The sequence below is a fragment of the Muscardinus avellanarius genome, assembly GCF_963383645.1.
Source record: "Muscardinus avellanarius genome assembly, chromosome: 2".
Taxonomy (NCBI): domain Eukaryota; kingdom Metazoa; phylum Chordata; class Mammalia; order Rodentia; family Gliridae; genus Muscardinus; species Muscardinus avellanarius.
In genome coordinates, this window is record NC_137787.1 from 131,106,232 (window position 1) to 131,126,234 (window position 20,003).

The 20,003-nt window shown below is 42.7% G+C and overlaps 1 protein-coding gene across 5 annotated transcripts in view; it reads right to left on the reverse strand.

The window, feature by feature from the left end:
• Positions 1-560: 560 nt before the first annotated feature.
• Positions 561-20,003, reverse strand: part of STARD13 (StAR related lipid transfer domain containing 13) — a gene marked incomplete at both ends in the record, with an annotated part of 251,181 nt that continues 231,738 nt past the window's right edge. For all 5 annotated transcript variants that reach the window (XM_080690170.1, XM_080690169.1, XM_080690167.1 and 2 more), the window contains 7 exons: positions 561-678; positions 2,327-2,503; positions 6,269-6,486; positions 7,023-7,244; positions 8,353-8,467; positions 9,498-9,708; positions 15,189-15,387. In XM_080690170.1, coding sequence (XP_080546296.1) covers positions 561-678; positions 2,327-2,503; positions 6,269-6,486; positions 7,023-7,244; positions 8,353-8,467; positions 9,498-9,708; positions 15,189-15,387 — 1,260 coding nt within the window. The remainder of the gene's footprint in view (positions 679-2,326; positions 2,504-6,268; positions 6,487-7,022; positions 7,245-8,352; positions 8,468-9,497; positions 9,709-15,188; positions 15,388-20,003) is intronic.

A 20,003-nucleotide genomic window follows, 5' to 3' on the forward strand; every position in this document is an offset into this window, starting at 1 on the left:
TAGTCTTTGGTTAGACATCAAGCTAGGCATTTTCACATGTCAGTGTTAGTAGCAGGCTCTGCTCAGCCTGAGGGACAGTGGGGGGATGAGGCCCACAGTGACTTGGGAAGAGCTGTGTGAGAAAGGGGCTCACTGAGTCCGACACTCAATTATATATAAAATCAGTATTTTACATATATACAGTAAAGATAGAGATATACACACATATGTACATATGCTATACATACATTTATTTACAGTTAAGTATATGCTTCTTAGAAGCCTTTAAATAGCAAATTAGGCATTGCAAAAGGAATAATCCACTTAACTTTAAGTAGCACAGATAAATGTTCTGATTTTAAAAAATATTATATTAGTAGGGATGTAGCCATCTCCAGGAAGGCTGGAAAAGTTCTCAGAAAACTCATGCATCTTCAACATTCCAACTTCTCTGTTTCCATTTAAACATGAACCATGTCCATCAGTGCCTCTCTCTCTGGCGTTCTCACGCACACTCTCTCCACCACAGCCATTTGATTCAGCTTCCCATTCCCTGAGTTTGATGTCATACTGGGGAAAACTCAGATCTTAGTTTCTGGACCCTCAGCAATGAGGGGCTGAAAAGAGTTTCTAATCCTGGCAACTTCTGCAGCACAAAGATGTCCAAAGCCTTTGCTGTACCATTCTGGGGAGTGACCTCTGTAGGAAAAGAAACCAGACAGGAAATGGGAAAAAATTTTCCAAATCACAGTAATTTGTCAGGGTGGCCAAGGCTGTCCTTGGGCTCTGGTCACCAGTATGCTTGTGAACCTTGGGTCTGCTGCCCCCAGGATCAGAGGCTCTCATTCTGTCAGCTGCTTTAAAATGAACTCCTTGGGGTGAAATAGAAAATTCATGATAAATCTACAATTTGCTGAGAAAACTCAATTTATATCTATCTAGACCAATAACTCAGTTTAGCATGATGGCTGCCTTGAAGGGGTTGCTTTAAGTTAGTTTCTGCTCAAACAAGCAACTGGAGGGAACAGTAAGATGTGAAATAAACCCAAGTGTCCATTGGTGAATGAATGGTTAAAGAAAACATGGTATATGCATACAATGGAATACCACCTTAGTCTTACAAAAAGCAAATCCTGCCAACTATAACTGCGACAACACGATGAACTCAGGGGATCTTATGTTAAATGACATAAGCCAGGACCAGAATGTTCTGCATGTTCTAACTTGTGTGTAGAATTTAAAAAATGTGGAACTCATGAACATAGAGGGCAGAAGGTGGTTACCAGGGGGTGGAGGTCAAGAGAGGATCAGGAGATGGATGTTGATTAAAGGGTCCAAACTTTCAGTCAGATAGGAGTAATAAGTTCAAATATTTACTGTATCACACGCTGATTATTATTAGTATCAGTGTATTACATTCATGAGTAGAGTTTAAGTGTTCTCACTATAAAAAGTAAGTATGTGGGGGTAATGAAGATGTTTATAGCTTGATTTGGAGATTCTAAAATGTATGCATACATCAAAATATCATGTTATACTCTATATGTATATATACATATATATGTATGTATGTATATATATATATACATATATATATATATATATATATATATATACATATATATATATATATATATATATAAACTTTTGCTTATCAATAAAATAAATAAATAAGCCAGGTGTGATGGCATCTATAATCCCAATACTTGGGAAGCTGAGATGGGAGGCCAAGACAGATGGATCGCAGGTTGGAAGCCAGCTTTAATAACTTAGTGAGATGCTCAGCAACTTAGCAAGACTGTTTCAAATTTTAAAAAAATGTGAGGGGTTGGGGGTATAGTTTAGAGGTAGAATGCCTCTGGATTTGGTCCCCAGTACCAAAAAAAAAAAAAAAAAAAAAAAAAAAGCCGGGCGTGGTGGCGCACGCTTATAATCCTAATATTTGGGAGGCTGAGACAAGAGGATTACACAGGTTCGAAGCCAGCCTCAGCTACTTAGTGAGGCCCTCTGCAACTCAGTGAGACTCTGTGTCAAAATAAAAAATAAAAAATAGGGCTGGAGGCATTGCTCGGAGGTAGAATGCCCCTGGGTTCCATCCCCAATACCACAAAAAAAAAAAGAAAAAAAAAAAAAGAAAATAAAGAAGAACAAAGAGCTGAAAGAAAAATGTAAGAATTTGAGGAAAGGAAGAGAGAAAGGAGGGATTTGTAATCAACTATGGAAGCTTACTGATGGCAGTGAGGGGAAAAGAGTAGGGAAGTAAGCAACGGGGTGCTGAGCAGGACCTTGGGAAGATGCCACGCGCACCCAGACTCCCGAGCCCATCACACTCAGAGCTACCACTTACTTCAGGTCTATCCTGCAGATGTGGGTCAGCCGGGACTTGCCAGAGCCACACGGTTCTATTAAGTACTGAGAATCCATCACCACAGCCCGCACTCCGCCCATGAGCTGGGCTTCTTCATGCTCCACAGAGAGGGATACCAGGGTGCACATTCCTTTGGGCAAGTCAGTCTTCCAGGTCCTGGAGCAAAATGAGACACACGTCAGAGTTATGGCTAAGGCAGAAAGACAAACCTGAACACAAAGCTAAGGTTTATGCTTATATTTTCCTGCCAAAAACCTGAGCTCAAATTCCAATGCTAGTTATTTGGATTAAGCTAATGGTTTCCATAAGCTTGTGTAAAGTTTATACAGTGCAGTTCAAAGCAAGGACCTCAGCGCTCAGATTCAGAGGCCAGAAATGGCTGTGTGCCTTTCAGACCTGCATTTGGAACCTCAAATAAAGGCCCTGTTTTGGTCTGATTGGAAGCTACTGGCCATTAGATTTATTTGTTTGTTTGTTTGTTTTGCAGTACTGGGGGTGAAGCCCAGGGGCATTCTACCTCTGAGTTACACTCCCAGCCCTATTTTTTTATTCTTTATTTTGAAACAGGGTCACATTGAGTTGCAAAGGGCCTCATTAAATAGTAGCTGAGGCTGTCTGCGAACTGCGATCCTCCTGCTTCAGCCTCCCAAATGCTGGGATTACAAGCGTGCGCCACCATGCCCCGTTACTGCCCATTATTGAAGAGGTGACTTTAGAGTGTAAGAATTGGGGCTCACTCAGTTCTGCTGCCCATCTGTTGAGCATTCATGTGTTAGACCAAAAAGCCACCAGGGATACAAAGACATACCCAGCGCCACAGGAGAAACTGACAACTCTGAGAGAACTTTAAAAACAATGTAGTAAATGGAGTGACCTGACTATGCAGAAAGCTCTGGGATCAGAAGGGACAGAGGAGATGGAAGAGGCCTATAGGGAGGTGTCCTGGAGGCGGTGACTCAAGTCCTGACAAATAAACAACCTGCTCATGTCCAAATCAAAGAAAACTAAACCTTTGTGGGCTGCTAATTGTTTTCAGGCACCTGAGTGGCTCTTGAGTGTGAGAAGTGTGAGAAAAAGTAAATATCGTTGATTTAACTCTAGGAGATAGAAGAAGGTACTTTTCAGCTCAGCATGGAGAAGCTGCCTAAGGGTGTGTATTATCCAGCGATGGGATGGGCTCTCTTGGGAGGCACTGTGACCCCCTCATGGGGCTGTTCAAGTACAGAAGGGCTACCTCTTAGAAAAAGGCCATCGATGGAGTCAGGAACCATGAGGGCATCTGGGTTACTACCTCTACTCTCCTGTTCTACAACATGGAAATGTGAAAAGAGACTGCACTACAGTCCCCAGTATTTAGTGCACAAATCCCATCCCCTGGCTCAGTGGTCTCATCTGTAACCGCCCCATCCCACTGCACCAGGAAGAGGAGCCAGTTTATGTGCCTGATGCTATAGGTTGAGTGTGTCCCCAGATTTCACATGCTGGGGACTCCATCCCCAGGGGAGCAGTGTTTGGAGGTGGGACCCCTGGGAGATGACCAGGTCATGCGGACTCCACCCTTATGAACAGATGAATCCACTTATGGATTCCCTGATTAACAAATTAATGAGCGATTGAGGGATGGGCTTTGTCACAAAAGCAAGCTCTCACCGGCAGGCTCGCTCCATGTCCTGTGTGATATCCTCTGCGTGCCACAATCTAGCTGGAAGGCCCTCATCAGATGCCGAGCAGCTGGCAGTGTGGTGTTCTCGGGCTTCCTGGCCTTCAGGACCATAGCGACATAAAGCTCTATTCTTCATATGTTACCCAGTCCCAGTGAACTAAGATATTTGATAAGAATTTAGGAATAGCCACACCTGGCACAAATGCTCAGTGACTTCCCCTTGTCTCTGAGTGCTTTCTTGTTCTGCCTGGCAATGGGGTAAATAATGAAGACTGACAGTCATACAGCTTGGTGGGAGGTTAGAAAGGGAAAATCTTCACTCTCATCGGAAGCTCCAGAGCAGCCAGAGACAGGTCTAAAGTGAGAGGTCGCCGGGCGTGGTGGCGCAGGCTTGTAATCCCCGCGCTTGGGAGCCGGAGACAGGAGGATTGCACAGGTTCGAAGCCAGCTGCTCTGGCTTAAGAGACCCTGTTTCCAAATTTTAAAAAAGTATAAAATAGGTGTGGGAGCGTAGCCCGGAGGTAGAAGGGCTTCCAGGAACCCCAGTACCACCAAAAATAAATAAATAAATAAATAAATAAATAAATAAATAAATAAATCAACATGGTAATCCTGAAAGATGGCAGCTTTGTGGGTGCTAGCCCCAGAAGAGAAGCTCTGGAGTCAGGATGCACCTTAAGCCCATCACTTTCTCGTCACACTTGACACTTCTCACCTTCTTGGATCATAAACACCAGGGGTTCCTGTTGGCAGGAGCCCAGTGTCGTGCCTGGTTAGTTCATCCTCCTAAGTGCCAGGTTTTCCACAGCGCTGCATAGACCACCTACTTTCTTCTTCAGGTCTTCTACTATGTGTTAATTCAGTAAGACTACCCTGACCACAATATTTAAAATTCTACCCTTCCTATTTAGCCCCTCTAGGATAAGTAAGCCTATCCCTTTTATTTTTTTTATTTACTGACTCTTCAATAAAATAAAAACCCCAAGGATCATGGTCTGTGGTGTCCACTGGGGCAGCCCCAGAGCTTGCAACAGAGCCTAGCATGAGGGGCGATGGAATCATACGCAGAGAAACAGCAGGCTGGCCGGGCCGCTGTGTGGGTGGGATGGGGGCAGTTCCCTGTAGGGACTCCAAGAGGCACTCCAAAGCGAGGCTCCATTCCTGTGGCTGCCCTTTGGACCACTACTTGGTTTTCTGCTTGTGAGAATGAAGTTATGGCATTTGACTCCATGAAATGACAAATGTCCCAATAACTGTGATAATAAGCAACCCTTAGAGCTGCCCACACTCTCCACCAGGATTCCCAGGTTCCTGGGGTACACACATATATCTAGGGAAATGGAACCTTAAAGATCAAGGTCTCAAGGACTAACACCAAAGCCATAAAGAGTATATGTGAAAAGTGACTGTTACTTTGTCAGCAAAACCAGTTTCATAAAGAAACTATTTTAAATGTACATTTGGGGATTGCACTAGTGATTCCTTTTATACTGCTGATCTGTGAGAAGAGGTTGGGTTTGTTTAGGTTTTTAATAAAAAGGATATATTGATGTAATTACACTTTATTCCAGTTCTTTAATATCCTCAGTCTATGCTTCCTTTTTCTAATGAAATACTGCATTTCTACTGTGCAAACTTCCTACTGTTGCTTGAGCCTCTCATCACAAGCCCAGAAAACTGGGATCTGGAACTCAACCCCTTGCCAGGCCCCCAAAATCTGATTGTATGTATTGGGTCTCAGCATTCTTGGACCTGCAGGGCTGCACTGAGGTTTGCATGAATGGTAATTAATTAGCCACGAACATTTGAAGTTATACAGAAGGGTTTTGAAATTATGCATACTCCTGTCTTAGAGTTTCACAAAATGAAAACTTGCTTTTCTGGGAGGAGAAAGATGAAATCAGGAGAAAAGTTCGTCAGATTTGATTTGCATAAGTTGGTAGTAAGTGCAACTGGACAAACAGCAGCTATTCTGGGGCTTCTATTCCGAGGAAATGAATGATATTTATAGCCTAATAAACTGTGTGCTCCCAAGGAGAGGGGCCATAAGGGAGCCCGGGTAGAGCTGTAAATTGGGTGAAGAAGCAGGAAGTCAGGCATAAATACGGCCAAGTCAGGTTTCACTGAGGGAAATGAGAGCCGGCTTAGTGCTCCCGGTGGAGGCTGGATTTAGGTGGTAGAACTCCAAAAGCACTTAAATCTGCAGCTCTCCTCCTGCTGTGGGGACAGGACATCACAAACCCCAGGTTCAGGCTCACCTGAGAACCACGAAGTCTCTGGAAGGATGAGGGGCCATGCTGTTCAACACGTACTGGTAGATTTCTGTTTGCCTGTCCAGAGTTTCCACGACCTTCCACTGCACAAAGTCCTCGTCCCACAGGTGGCGCTCTCTCAGCACACGATTCAGCACCACTGAGGGGGGCGCCTCCACCTCCACAGATGCCTTCCATAGCTTCAGGGGGTTCCCATCCCCCACCTTGGGAAAGAAACCAACAGAAGCTGAAGAGGTCTCATCCAGGTTCCACAAAATCCTGCCCTACTTCTACCTTCAAAAGGTGCTTTCTGCCCTGTCTTCAAAAACCATCGCTGATTACGTAAATTGAAAGTAATGCTTTATACCTTTGGCTTAAAATGTAAACATTTTAATCCTTAAGCTTACGAGAAGAATAATAATGGTAGTCAAAAGAATAATCACCAACACACACAGCTTGTACATTTGATTTTTAAACAGCCCTCTTCTGACCACGGTGCTCTTAGAACACCCACTTTTGCAAATGAGAAAACGTATAAATTTGCCCAACATCATACAGCTCAGGGGCAGAGATAGGATTGGGATCAGAAGTCAGGCCTCACTGTCTAGACTGCAACAGGGGCTGCTCAGCAGTCTCTAGGCAGGCCTTTTGAATAGTACATTCATTTAACTGTTCATGTGATTGCCAAATGCTGTGGACAAGCAGCCATTGGGAAGCAAGAACAAATCCCTAGTTGTTAGAGGTGGCTCCTGGAGATTACCTTTTTGAAAGCGAGATCTGTGCTGTCGGGGCCGGAGCACGTGACCCATCCTTTGAACTTCTCCTTGGCTTCTTTCTGGAGGCCCTGGACGAGATGCTCCAGGTAAGTGTGGAAAGTCGCCCCGCTCTCCTCCAGCTGCGTCCCCAAGTCTTCCAGGGTGGGCACGTGGATCTCAGCCTCTGCATACGAGTTATGAGACTGGACCACCATCTCCTGTGGGACCTGAACCAATGGGTGCACAAGAGCAACACACCGAGACAGAGGAAATTCTGAGTTTAATGGTTAGGGAAGGCAAAGTCACTTCACCAACAATCAAAGTGTGAGAAACAGGTGGAGGGCCACAGGACTGGAGATGCTTTTCTAAGACAACTGCCAAGGCCAAGAGAGGTCTCCCTAAAGTTAGGAAATACAAATATGTTTCTGAGACTGTATTTATCATCCAAAATACTGAAGGGACTTCATATCCATTCTTTCCATTTCCTTTTATTTTTATTCAGTTTGGCAAAATGTAGACTTGGACAACTACATGCGGTATGAACAGACTTAATGCACATGGACTTAAAACATCAAATATGACTTAGAGCCGGGTGTGGTGATACATGCTTATAATTTCAGTATTTGGGGGGCTGAGATGGGAGGATTTCAGGGTTGCAGCCAGCCTCAGTAACTTAGTGAGGTACTTAGCACCTTAGTGAGACCCTGTTTCAAAATAAAAAAAAATAAATAAAATAAAATAGGACTGGGAGTATTATCAGAGGTAGAACACATAGTTCAATCCCCAGTACCATCAAAATATATATACACACATAAATACATATGTATTCTATGTAATATATATATATATATAACTTAGAAATAACTTGACATTTTTTATCCATACTTTTCTCATTGACAAATGACAGTTTTACCATAGAAACTATGTCAGAAGGCTGTTCACTTCTCCTAACATGTCTGTGTCTATATTCATAACTGTCACTGATTCTTAGTAACAAGCATTATTCAACATTACATGCGCACATACATACACATAGCTATGGCGCCTAATCAAGTCCCCAGGTGGAATCAACTAGAACATAATTGGCTGCCTGGCCTTGAACCTGACACAGGAAGGTGATACAACTATTTGTATAAAAACCATCACTGCAGCAACTGCTAGTGTCTTCAACTATCAAAGCCTTGATTGTATCATTAGAGCGCCTCACGCTTCTCGGAGGCAAAGACCAGAGCTATAGAGGAACAAACAGCTATAAACCATAAACGTGGCAACCACTCCACGCTTCTTATCTAGTTTCAAGAGCTATAAGGAAGGCTGGTAGAGCCTTCTGCTCACCTCAAAGAGTCTGTTGCATTCCATGATCATGTGGGCAAGGCCCTGAGCGGCGGCCAGGTTCTCGTTGAGGTCCTTTTGATCTGGCTTCCCAGTGGCGTATTTCTTCTGGATGACTCTGTAATTGAACGTGAGTGTGCTGAGCAGAGCCCAAACCAAAGAACTTTTCACAATACTGAGACCAGTCCTTTTGTTTCCTGTTCATCCCCAGATGATATCCAGAGCCCAAGCTTTCTCATTTCAAATGAAAACAATGATCACGCATCTTAGATATTATGAAATAGGCAAACAGCCTGACAGTTGACAACTAGAAACCTTGGAAAAATACAAGGGCAGGAAGAATGGTGCTGGGGTGGGGGTGAGGGGGTGACAAAATTAGTCTTTTTCTGAAGTTTAATATCACTTAACCACCCTTTCCTGTACTTTGGTTTTAAATATAGCCTTTCAAAGTGGAAGATCATAAAATACTACTTTGTGTACTTCTTTTTCCTCCTTTCCACTCACACAAAAGCAAAACAAACCTTTTCAGGCTTTCTGGATCACAACTGGTGTTCTTCAGTGTTACTTTGATAATTCCGTTGTTACTGGGTGGCTCTGTGACCAAGTGGAACACAGCTTTACTGCTTGTCTGTTCCACAAATATTGAGAATCATAGTGGCAGCAAAAGAGATTTTACTCAAAGCCAACTTTGAAAGAAAATAGAGGAAACTTTCTGGTTTCAAATCTCCATCTGTGGATAACTCAGGGGCCAGAGGAGCTTTTATAAGAGAAGAGGCAGCAAAAAGAAAGGAAATACACATATGCAGATTTAGACGGCCAAAGCACCTGTCCATCTCAGCCAGGTCTCTACTTCCTGGTTGTCTGCCAGGGAGAGGGAGCCCTATAGCCTTTACTCTCACCATGAAGAAATGCAAGGTGCAGAAAAATAAGTTATCAGGAGATTTTCAGTGTTAGAGGGAGTCTGTTTCACTATGAACCTGAGTCCCATGAATGAATACCTTTGGATGGTCAAGTAAGACTGGACAAGTTCTTGAGCTGAAATCTAGCATAACAGTTTCACCTACTTTATTTGTTTGTTTGTTTATTATTTTAATGAGAGGTAGGAGAGACCTGGCTTGGGATTACTGCTGTTGTGGAGGAAAACTCACCTCGGAGAGCTTTCTTTCTTCAACAAATTAAGGTGAAACAGGGAAGGGGCCAGACACACGGCCAGGTTCATGGGCGTCATCTGGTTCTCTTCCACCAGGTTGACCACATCGTTTAGGAAGCACAGGAGCGTCTGCAGGGCCTCCCTGTTTTCGTCAGCCAGCAGCAGGATGGCAGCCTGCACGGCCTGTAGTCGCTGCTCTTTGGGGACATCTGAGGAGAAGCGAGCACCAGATCATTAGGGGGAGAGCTGCAGGAAGAGCTGGTGGGAGAGAGTTCTCGAGCTCTGCTTCCTGACGGGGAGACACCCGGGAACATCAACAACAAAAAATAGCCCAGCCAGTGGCACACAGAAATTTGCAATTGCTTAGGCCTCCCAGCTAGTGAGAGGCAGAGTTGGAATTTGAGCCCCAACAGCGGGCCCCAGAACCTGTAGTCTGAATGGCCCAGCCATGCTTAGAAAGCAGTGCTGCCGCCTGGCTTTTCATGCTCAGAGCAATCAGCTTGCTCATCTGCTTTCAGTCCATTTTTTTATTCTGGTTGAAGTTGGCAATGGACTGGGACTCTGCCAGCCTGGTTTTTCTCTTACCCACCCTCCTCTCCAGACAGTTGGGAAGTACCTCTTAGGGTGCCCAGGACTCTTAAGGACATGATTTGAAAACCACTGGGTAAGAGGCCAGCAGCCTGGCTTTTCCTCACTTTTTGAGAAGCAGCCAGGCCATAATGCCAGCACGGTACAGTTAAACATAGGTGGTGGGGTCGAGCTCGCGGCTCTCTGGGGACTCTTAGAAGGACAGCATCTCCATGGTAAACCTGACCAATCTTCCTTGTGCCTCTAAGTCACCAGGGCTTGTGTGAAGACAGACTCAAGTGACTTTGAGGAGACACTCAGTGTCACCTGTCACCTGGTGGGTTATGGAAACCGGGGCTGTTTGAGGAGGAGAAACCAGGCTCTCAAGGCTGTAAGGAATATATAAGGGATATTCTCAGCACTGTTCTCCTTGAGGGTGGTCCTTGTAGTACTGGCAGTGGGCATTGGTTATACAGGCTTAAAAATGTCTTGGCCCATCATTACCAAGTGAATCAAAATGGGGAGATCACAGCAAATGAGTGTTAGTGCTGCATTCTGCTGCCCCCTGGCTGTGTTTGTTTAATGATCATTTGGGTGTGATTCCCTGACAGTCACTTCAGTTCACTTTGTTGCTTTTCTTAAAGGGCCACATTCTGAGCAGAGGTCTCTACCATAGGAAGTCTGTATTCTCAAGGGGTGAGGAGTGGACTTGTGATAACCCTTTCAGGTGTGGGAAGAAAATATTAGAACTTTCAAACGTGATTATGTTTTCTCTCATTCGTTAAAAATACTGAGTGTGCTTTACAATGTGTACTCTATACCACAGTGTATCAGAGCATATTTAAATTATTAAAAGAAACAAATATACACACTGTTGTATATTTACTATCAGCAATAAACACCATGTTTACTAACATGGGGCGCATGCTAAAAAAACAATTGGTGCAGAGGGGTTAACAGAGTGGCCTTCTGCCTCAGTCCTGGATAGCCAAAATATTTATGGTCCTGTGGGCTATCTATGTGGGCTCTCCTGCACCTGTCCAGCATCCTTCACAAGGACCTTGCATCTCTGGGATGGCCTTGTTCTGGGCCCCAGCCAGCCAGCAAATCCAAATTTCTGGAAAAGTATGATCTTGAATGCAGCATTCTGAAACTCATCCCTGCCCCACCATGTCCATGAAGTACTGGCATGAGATGTACCTGGGTTTTGTTAGAGAAGAACCGTTTTGTTCAATTGATAGCAAAACCATTTTCTCTTTTCTTGCTTTGATGGAACAGATACTACTTAAAATTTTAAGCTTGGGAATGGGGTTAAAAGTTCAGCCAAACCCACTGAGCTGCCTTTAAATATGTTCCTATAGGGAGATGTCTATTGTGTGTATATTGTTTAACTTTAATTGGTTGAACTTTTCTTCCATGCCAACATTGTTCCCATGCCATTATTTTTAAAGAGTCACCTCTCATCTCCACATGTTTTCTCAATTTCCTTTCTACTCACTTGTTCCTTTATGTCTTAGAAAATATTTTACATCTATTATTTTCTATTAAAAAGGCTTGAGAAGGTCAACTATTAATCCAACATTTACTTTGGACTTTACCCTCTTTGACCTTTCTGTTATACATGACACTACTGTGGCTCCTGCTTCTTTGTTGGCACTCAGAAGACTATTCTAGATTTTCTTTCTAAGTGTCAAGAATTTATGGCCATATGAGTGACTACTAGTCCTTCATATTCAAACTCCTCTCTGTTCTGAACACCCAAATTGGCTCTGTTCTCCTCTCCCTTTGTACATTTTCTTGGTCATCAAGCCTTCATAAGACTGTAGGGTGTCTTTGAACCTTCCCCCTCTTCTCTCCCTTGAGTGGTAGGATTAAATATCTTCACAACTGTGTCCCCCAGGCCCACACACACTCCATTTAAGTTAATCATTTGATGAAAGCCCAAGAAGTAACACAGCTGAAAATAGAACTTCTCTGGAAAGCCGGGAAGGGAATATTCCTTTTTCTCCTAGTAGGTACTCTGTGAACTTTGGCGAGTCTAATGGTCTCCAGTCTCTATGCTGGAAGTCATGATATGTAATCCAGAACTCAATTAGTGGGCCAGCATCCTGACCCTCTGTTCTTGTCTATGAAATACCTCTTGTATACCACTTCCAGATTCATGGCTCAAAAGAATAGTTCTCATGAACTTTCACCTTTGGGGAAAGCACAATAACCATTCTCCCCTTCTTCCTTACTAAGAAAATACATGTTCTGTTCAGGTGTGAGTGGCAACATGTCCAGGGAAATGGGCCCCTCCCTCGGACCTGGGGAGGAACCATGCTGGCTTAAACCCAAAATGGCAAACCCATTCCTGTTGCTATTGACTGGTTTAGGGAAGAAGATGTAAGCAAGGCCAGAAGCTACTGCAAAATTTATCTTCCTGATGAAAAAAATACCTATGCCAATGAGAAGCCCTTTCTCTCTCTTGCCTCTGAATGTGATTTTGTGAAGATGTGATAATTGCAAAATGTGGTAACCATAGCGTGACCTCAAGGCAAAAGCCAGGAGAGGCTGACTTTCCTTGGCATCACTGAGCTGCATAATTATCCAAATTCTAGGCTGGCTTAACTCCAGATTTCTCTCATGTAAGATAATAAAGTGCCCTTATTATCCAGAGGTGGTGGTGTACACCGCTAATCCTAGTACTTGGGAGGATGAGACAGGAGAATGGTAGGTTAGAAGCCAGCCTCAGTAATTTAGTAAGGTCCTCAGCAACTTAGTTAGACCCTGTTTCAAAATAAAAATATAAAATAGGGCTGCAGGGATAGTTAAGAGGTAGAATATCATTGATATATATGTACTGCCACCAATAAATAAGATAAAATAAAATGTCCTCATTGCTTAAACAATGGGTTGCTAGATTTCTGATTGTCTTTATAGCTGAGAGCATCACAACTGGTCAAGTCTCTCAAAAATATCTGAAATTCCATCATTTTCTCCACCACATTCTCATTGTTCATCTCAACCTTCTCAGGCTTGTCTTTGTCACCTTTTCATGGAGTTTCTCTGGCCTTATTGTTCTGCAGTTGTCTGTGTCTCATCTCTCTTAGATCTTTAAGGGCAGGGTGAATCTCACACATCCATATGCTGCGCAGTGCTCTGCAAAGCCCACACTCAGTTAATGTTTGCTCAGCTAAAATAAAGCCCTGCTTTGATCTGCCTTCTTGGTTGTCAAGCCTCAGAAAGAGCCAAAGACAATTTATCTCTTGGAATTAATCTAGTTTTAGCCTTACACTAGTGTCAACTTCAACCCAAGAGCTGATTAAAAGTAAAGACTTATACATGATATATCCAAGCCATAAGGGAGGCTTAATTGAAAAATGGAGCTTGACCTCTCACATCAACACCCTGTGTTTGGGTTCTAGAAACGTGTATCATTAATTCAGCTTAACCTATTCACTTTGACAAAATAATATTTATTTAGTGGGTCACCACTTTCTTCTGTTTCTACAAGTGGTACTAATTATAATCTTTTTTGACTTTGCAATGTTATTCACTCCTTAGAAACATCCAGTACAGAAATCTCGATTGCAGGGATCTTCAAATTGGGTCAATTCCATATCAACGTCCATTTCAGGTTTATTTTGCTATAAACTGAAAGTCACAGGCCAAATATTTTTGCTAAGGAATTGAGACTTAGGCCATGAAAATAATTCATAATCTTAATGTTATAATACTTAGAAAAGATTATCATGTTTCTTTCTTTTGTAACTACCTTAACAGAATTGTTTTTTAATCAGCAATTGTTATTTTGAATGATTATTTTAATTATAGTGGTTTTTCTGAGAACTACTGATTTAACAGCACTTAAAAAATATAAATTAGCTGCATTAAGCTGAAGGCTTGATTTGGTTTGGTTGCTTTTCACCAAATTAAAATGGATTTTCTTTTTTATTTCTAGTTTTTTAAATACATTTGGTTATGGCGGGCGTGATGGCGCACGCTTGTAATCCCCGTGCTTGGGAGGCAGAGACAGGAGGATCGCGCAGGTTCGAAGCCAGCTGCGCGCTGGTTTAGGAGACCCTGTTTCCAAATAAAAATGTAAAAATAGGTCTGGGAGTGTAGCCCGGAGGTAGAAGGGCTTCCAGGAACCCCACTACCTCCCCTCCCCCCCAAAAAAGGGCTTCCAGGAACCCCAGTACCACCCCAAAAAAAAATACATTTGGCTTTGCATTTCCTATACCCTAAGAAAGTGTTTATTTTTATTTTTTAAAATTTTTTATTACTTCATTGTATTCATACATCTTAATGGGATGCAAGATGGTGGAGGCATACATGCACACATCACCCAATTAGCCCTTAACCAGTTCCCACTCCATTCCTTCCCCCTTCCTCCTTCTCATGTTTGGCTTAGTGACTGGCTTTGTTTATTTTTAAATTAAGTTTTACTAAATACCTATATACAAAATAAATTCTACCATGTACATTTTTTTTTTAATTTGTGTGATATTGAGGTTCCTGGAAACCCTTCTACCTCTGGGCTACACTCTCAGACACCTATTTTTTTAATATATTTTTATTTGGAAACAGGGTATCTTAAGCCAGCGCGGCTGGCTTCGAACCTGCGCAATCCTTCTGTCTCCGCCTCCCAAGCGCAGGGATCACAAGTGTGGGCCACCACGCCCGGCACGTACACTTTTCACTTTAAATTCATCTCAAGTAGCCAGGCATGGTGGCTTAAGAGACCCTGTTTCCAAATAAAAATATTAAAAAAAATATGTGTCTGTGAGTGTAGCCTGGAGGTAGAAGGGTTTCTAGGAACCCCAGTAACACACACACACACACACACACACACACTATCACAAATATACTGAAAGTTAGATTGAGATCATACATAAAAATCTACTGTTAGAAAATATTTGGATGTCAAATGACATTTTCAAGTCTGTTAAAAAATGGCGTGATTTCCATATCAAACTGTGACCACAGGTTACTTCTGGAGATCAGCATAGGACTGTAACTTTTACGTGCTTCTTTATGGGTTAATGAATTACTTTTGTAATTAAAACTTAATCTATAGGGATTTTTAAAAAATGGATAGTTGCACAGGAGAACACTGTTCTGTGTGATTCCCACTTACACTGATAGATGTGGAGGAACGTCTCACTGAGCTTGTTGGTGAAAAGAGGTTCAGGAAGGTCCCGGAAGAACTGTTTCACCATGTCCGCCACATCATAAGCAGACTGGTCTTCATAGCTGACGTTGTCAGGAAAGTTCTCGTTCATTTGACGTAAGGCATGGATTCGAGACTTCACTCCTGATTTGCGGAAAAGACCTACCTGAAAGGCACCACAGGGATATGTTAGTAGCCACCTTTCTCCTGGGATGGGACTGAATGAGCTAGAACTGTATCCTCACTGGCAAATTCTGAATTACCACTGTAGTTACTTCAAGGTATAGCTGAACACTGACTTACTCTCTTAGGAAATGCAAATAAGAATAACATTCTATCTCCAACAGCTACTGTGGAGACTAAATGAGAAAATTTATATGAGTGTGCTTAGTAACGTGTCAGGTCTTATCACACTGTAGACATGACTATTTTATTCGTTTTTTCAACAAGCAGTAATTAGGTACCCAATATGTAGCAGACACTTTTTGTGCTAGAAGTCATTAGTGGCCAGAGCAGACAAAATTCCTTGCTCTTTGGCATTTATACTTTCCTGGGGATTTTGAGAAAGTCTGGTTGATGAGAAGTTAGGTAACACTAATGTTCGTAGTGAATGGAAGGATTCCAGATATGTGTCATATCCAGTGCCCCCCTTGGGGGGAAAGTCTACAGGGAACAAGTTCATGCAACAAAATGTTATCATAAGCTTATAGTTTGATTTCAGGTCTTATTTTCCTTCCCTTTTTCAGAATCCTTGGCCCCTGTGATGGATGCATCTCGTCTTATGCCCGACATTGGCTATACCACCTATTGTGTATACATGCTCCCCAGCTAGAATGATTCCTAGGCACCTTTCATTAAGACATGATCACATCGTGCCCTTTTCACCTCTAGGAATGAAGACTCCTCTGCTTGGCAAATAAACAGAGCATGAAGACAGCAAAAGACAATGAATGGCCCAAGTAGGAAGAGTAAGGTAAGCAGAGCCCTCATTGCAAGAATGGAGATCCTGCCATGGCTAGGAGGGTCAAGCTTCGACCCTCTACATGCCTCACCCTGGTGTCGCCTTTGTCCAAAGAGCGGAGCTTTTGCTCAGAGTGAAAAAACAGGCCTGCTATTTTAAATGCCTGTAGGGCATCAAGTTTCTCAGAACGCAAGTCTTTCAATCTTTAGTCTGTACTCTCATTGTCCAGTGGCTCTTGGGTTTACACAGTTCTGCAAAGCAAGGTGGGAACAACTCCCACTTGGCCTGAAAGGGAGACAGTGGATACTAGAGTTGGCCACTGGGCTTCCTCTCTATACCTGGGAAAACACGAGCAGTTGTCTCACCAGCTCCTCTGTGTTCCAAATTCACACCTGGGCCCCAAGCCAAGTTGAGGTGCCTGAAGAGGGCTCTCTGGACTATTGCTGTAAATGGGATCAGCCTGAATTCTTCTAAGCTGCAGTGATATGCAGGGAAGAATTCCAAGCCATTAGAGAATACTCAGGTTTTTGTACATGTCAGCTGCATGGATCACAGGAGAAATTACATACTGCTGCTATTTGTGTGTATGTGTGTGTGTGGCCACAAAAACAGATTTCTTACTAATACTTCTTCGCATTCCAAGGCTTAACACCCTAACCCGAATTCCACAGATCAGGATTTTCATGCATATTGTTACTTAAAGCATTCATTTCTTTCTTTTTTATTCATAAAGTCTGGGATGTCTAAAAAATGCAAAGTTTTGCCAAACTTAGATAATTCTCCATGAAGAATCTAAAGAACATTTATCTGCCTTCATCTAGTGCCTACTTCAAATTTCATCAAAGTGCATGGGAAGAAAGCATGCATTGTCAAAAGAAAGAATACAGGATTTCAAATGCATGATTATTGAAATGAGATCCATCTTCGATTTGTTTACATTGTTGAAGTTTTTAATTCTGGAAGTCGGCCCAGGAGTGTGTACATCACAGCGCTGTGCTACATGGGATAATACTAATGGCCCAAAGGTGAATTCTTAAGTGTGACTCACAAATATTTATCCTCATGTGAGTTAGTATTATTCTATTTGAGAAGAATTCTTATTTTTTTAAACAGCCGAGAAATATTGATCAGAATCTATAAAGAATGTTTGTGTTTAAGTCGCCAAGCACGTTCCTCTTTTGTCCCCTGTGTCTTGCAGGCTTTGTTTTTGGGTCTGCACTGATGTGTATGCACACGCACATCCCAGGGATGTTTTCTTTGTATTGTTCAGCATCCAAGTTTCTTTCTCATTTCAGCAAATATTGTTAATTATTCTAGACATGTCTAGAGTTCTCCAGCTGCAGGCACTGAGCTGCTTGTTCTGACTTTGAGCTTATAGGATGTCTACAGGATTGCTAGGGATTTATTTATTCTTCAAATTCCTAAAACAACCTTCTCACCTGTACTGACCTTTCAGGAGAGGTGGGAAATACATGTGGGTCCTCTGTATTTCTGTTGGAAGCCCAGAGGGAAATTTCTTTCCAAAACTTAATAAAGGAAAGATGGTCTCAAATTAGACCGAATTCCAGGTGTAGTAGCCAAGGATGGCAGAAGGGAAAGATGAAAAGAACCACATTTTAAAGAAATTGAGGAGCTGATGCACGAATGAACCTTGGCATCACCCTACTTCCTGGCTCGTTATTGTTTCTATGTGAGATCATGTATTTCCTGACACTGATCCACTATGAGTTGGGGCTTCTGTTACTGGCAATAGACAGTACCTGGACACAGTAAGTAGATGGTCCTTCTAATGGTAGAGAGGCTCTGGAGAGAGCAAGGTGCTATCTTCATAGAACAAGACTGTGCGGTGGCATGAGTGTTTTGCAATAGTAATTTCTTCTTCAAGGAGTTCTCAATGAAGGGATAACATTCACATTTTTTACTAAGGATGTTTTTCTAAGTAAAAAAATGGATACATAGACCAATGGAGCAGAATAGAAGACCCCTCCAAAATGGAGAACTGAAGAAATCCACCCCTCTTAAGAGCATCCCCATTGTCTCTGCTGATGGGAGGTGACCCTGGATCTCTCAGCTACATTATGAGCAAGACTCGAGAACAGTGACCTGTCTTTATTTGCCTCTGTGTCCATCACTAATGAGTGAGCATCCTGGGTAGTCACACAGAACTAAATTCTCTGTCGTTGCTGTTTTAAAATTCTTGTTAACATATGAATAAGGAATCACAGGATTTCATTTTGTACTGGGCCCTACAAACTACACAGCAGGTCCTCCTCTTATCTGCCTTAGAAGCCCAGCTCAAATATCCTTTCTAAAAAAATGATAACGGTGGTGAGCAATGCAGATTCACTTGATAAGCATTTGTCTTGCCTGCACACTCTCCCTGCATCTTAAAAGAATGAATGATGCATGTTCCTTTAGTCTAGTTTTACTCTCTTCTCTTTTGTTTCCCACCTAAAACCCCAACTTCGAGAAAGCAAGGGCTCAAGGTATAATTTAAATAGACAGTCTCAGAGCACCCCTCATTTTATCTGAGGTAGGCAAGAGGCAGAGCGATGAACAGGCAGAGAAGCCTGCATATAAAGTCTCTTTCCAGCATAATTAGGCTTTTAAAACTTACTGCTCTATTAGAAGAAGTGGTTGGGCATGAGTGCTGCATCACTATTCAAATTTCATCTAAATAATATTAAATCTCCTCCTTGGCATCCTGTTTATGCTAATCCTTTCAGGGCTTAATGATGTTTATCGGGACTTCCGTTTCCTCTTCTATAGAAATGTGCTCAGCTAACAAAGAAAGGTTGGCTTTATTCAGAAGGACAAAGATTCATAAGAAGGGTGCAACGGGTTCTGATTTTGAGCACCGCAGGTTTAGCCTCTTGCTGCAGCGACTCCATATTCATCAGGACCCGAATATAACCTATGCCTCTGCGCATAGTTGATTTAGGGCAGGAATAAAAGCGCAGACAACAAAGCAGGGCTCCTCTCACACACTACTATGTCTGAATACAAATGGTTCATAATTGAAGGCTAAACTTCCTCATTTCATCTCCAGCCATCTGCAAGGGCGAAAATGGATACGCTATGCTTCATCATATATAAACTGCTTCGCTCTGGGGAGTGTGGGAGGTGAAAGGCTGGCACCATTTCCTGGCTCTGTGGCACTGGATTCAGCTGTTTGTGATGAGGGCTTATGTTGGAGATGAGTGCTTAGCATGAGGGGAAGGGGTCCAGCTCCTTGCGGGGAGCCTCGCTCCGCTCCCCAAGGTCAAGGACAGAGCCTTGGGAGGGTCTTAGATGGTGGTTCTTGCCCACATGGGGCCTAGAGGAAGGATATTTGGAGACATTCTGGTCTTTTTTGATTCTGGGGCTGAGAGCTGAAGGCCCTGTGAGACCTGAATCTTTTAAATTCCAACAAGGCACGGTTCATCTAGTGTTTCTCTCCTTCCTTCCTCCTCTTCCTTCCCCTTCTTTGATCCACTTTCTGTGATTCACTCTTACATCTCTAGGGCAGTCTTCCTCTTGTGCCCAGATTTTCTTGGATTCTTATTCCTTCACTTTTCCTTTGTTTCCTTCCTCTTACAAGAGTCTACATGTGTCCCCACTATGTGATGAGGAAGGGGAGGGACAGATAAGGCAAGAAATCCTGCCAGAAAGAACTAAGGAACTGGCTGCAATGACAGTCCCTTTGACATCTTACAGCTTCTTCCCCATGAGTGAAAGTTGCCTTATTCAGTCTGGTTACACACAGAATCAGTATTTATGCCCTTGAAATGAATCTTTTTTCTATAAAACTTTGCCTGTACAAAGTTTTTTTAGATGAAATT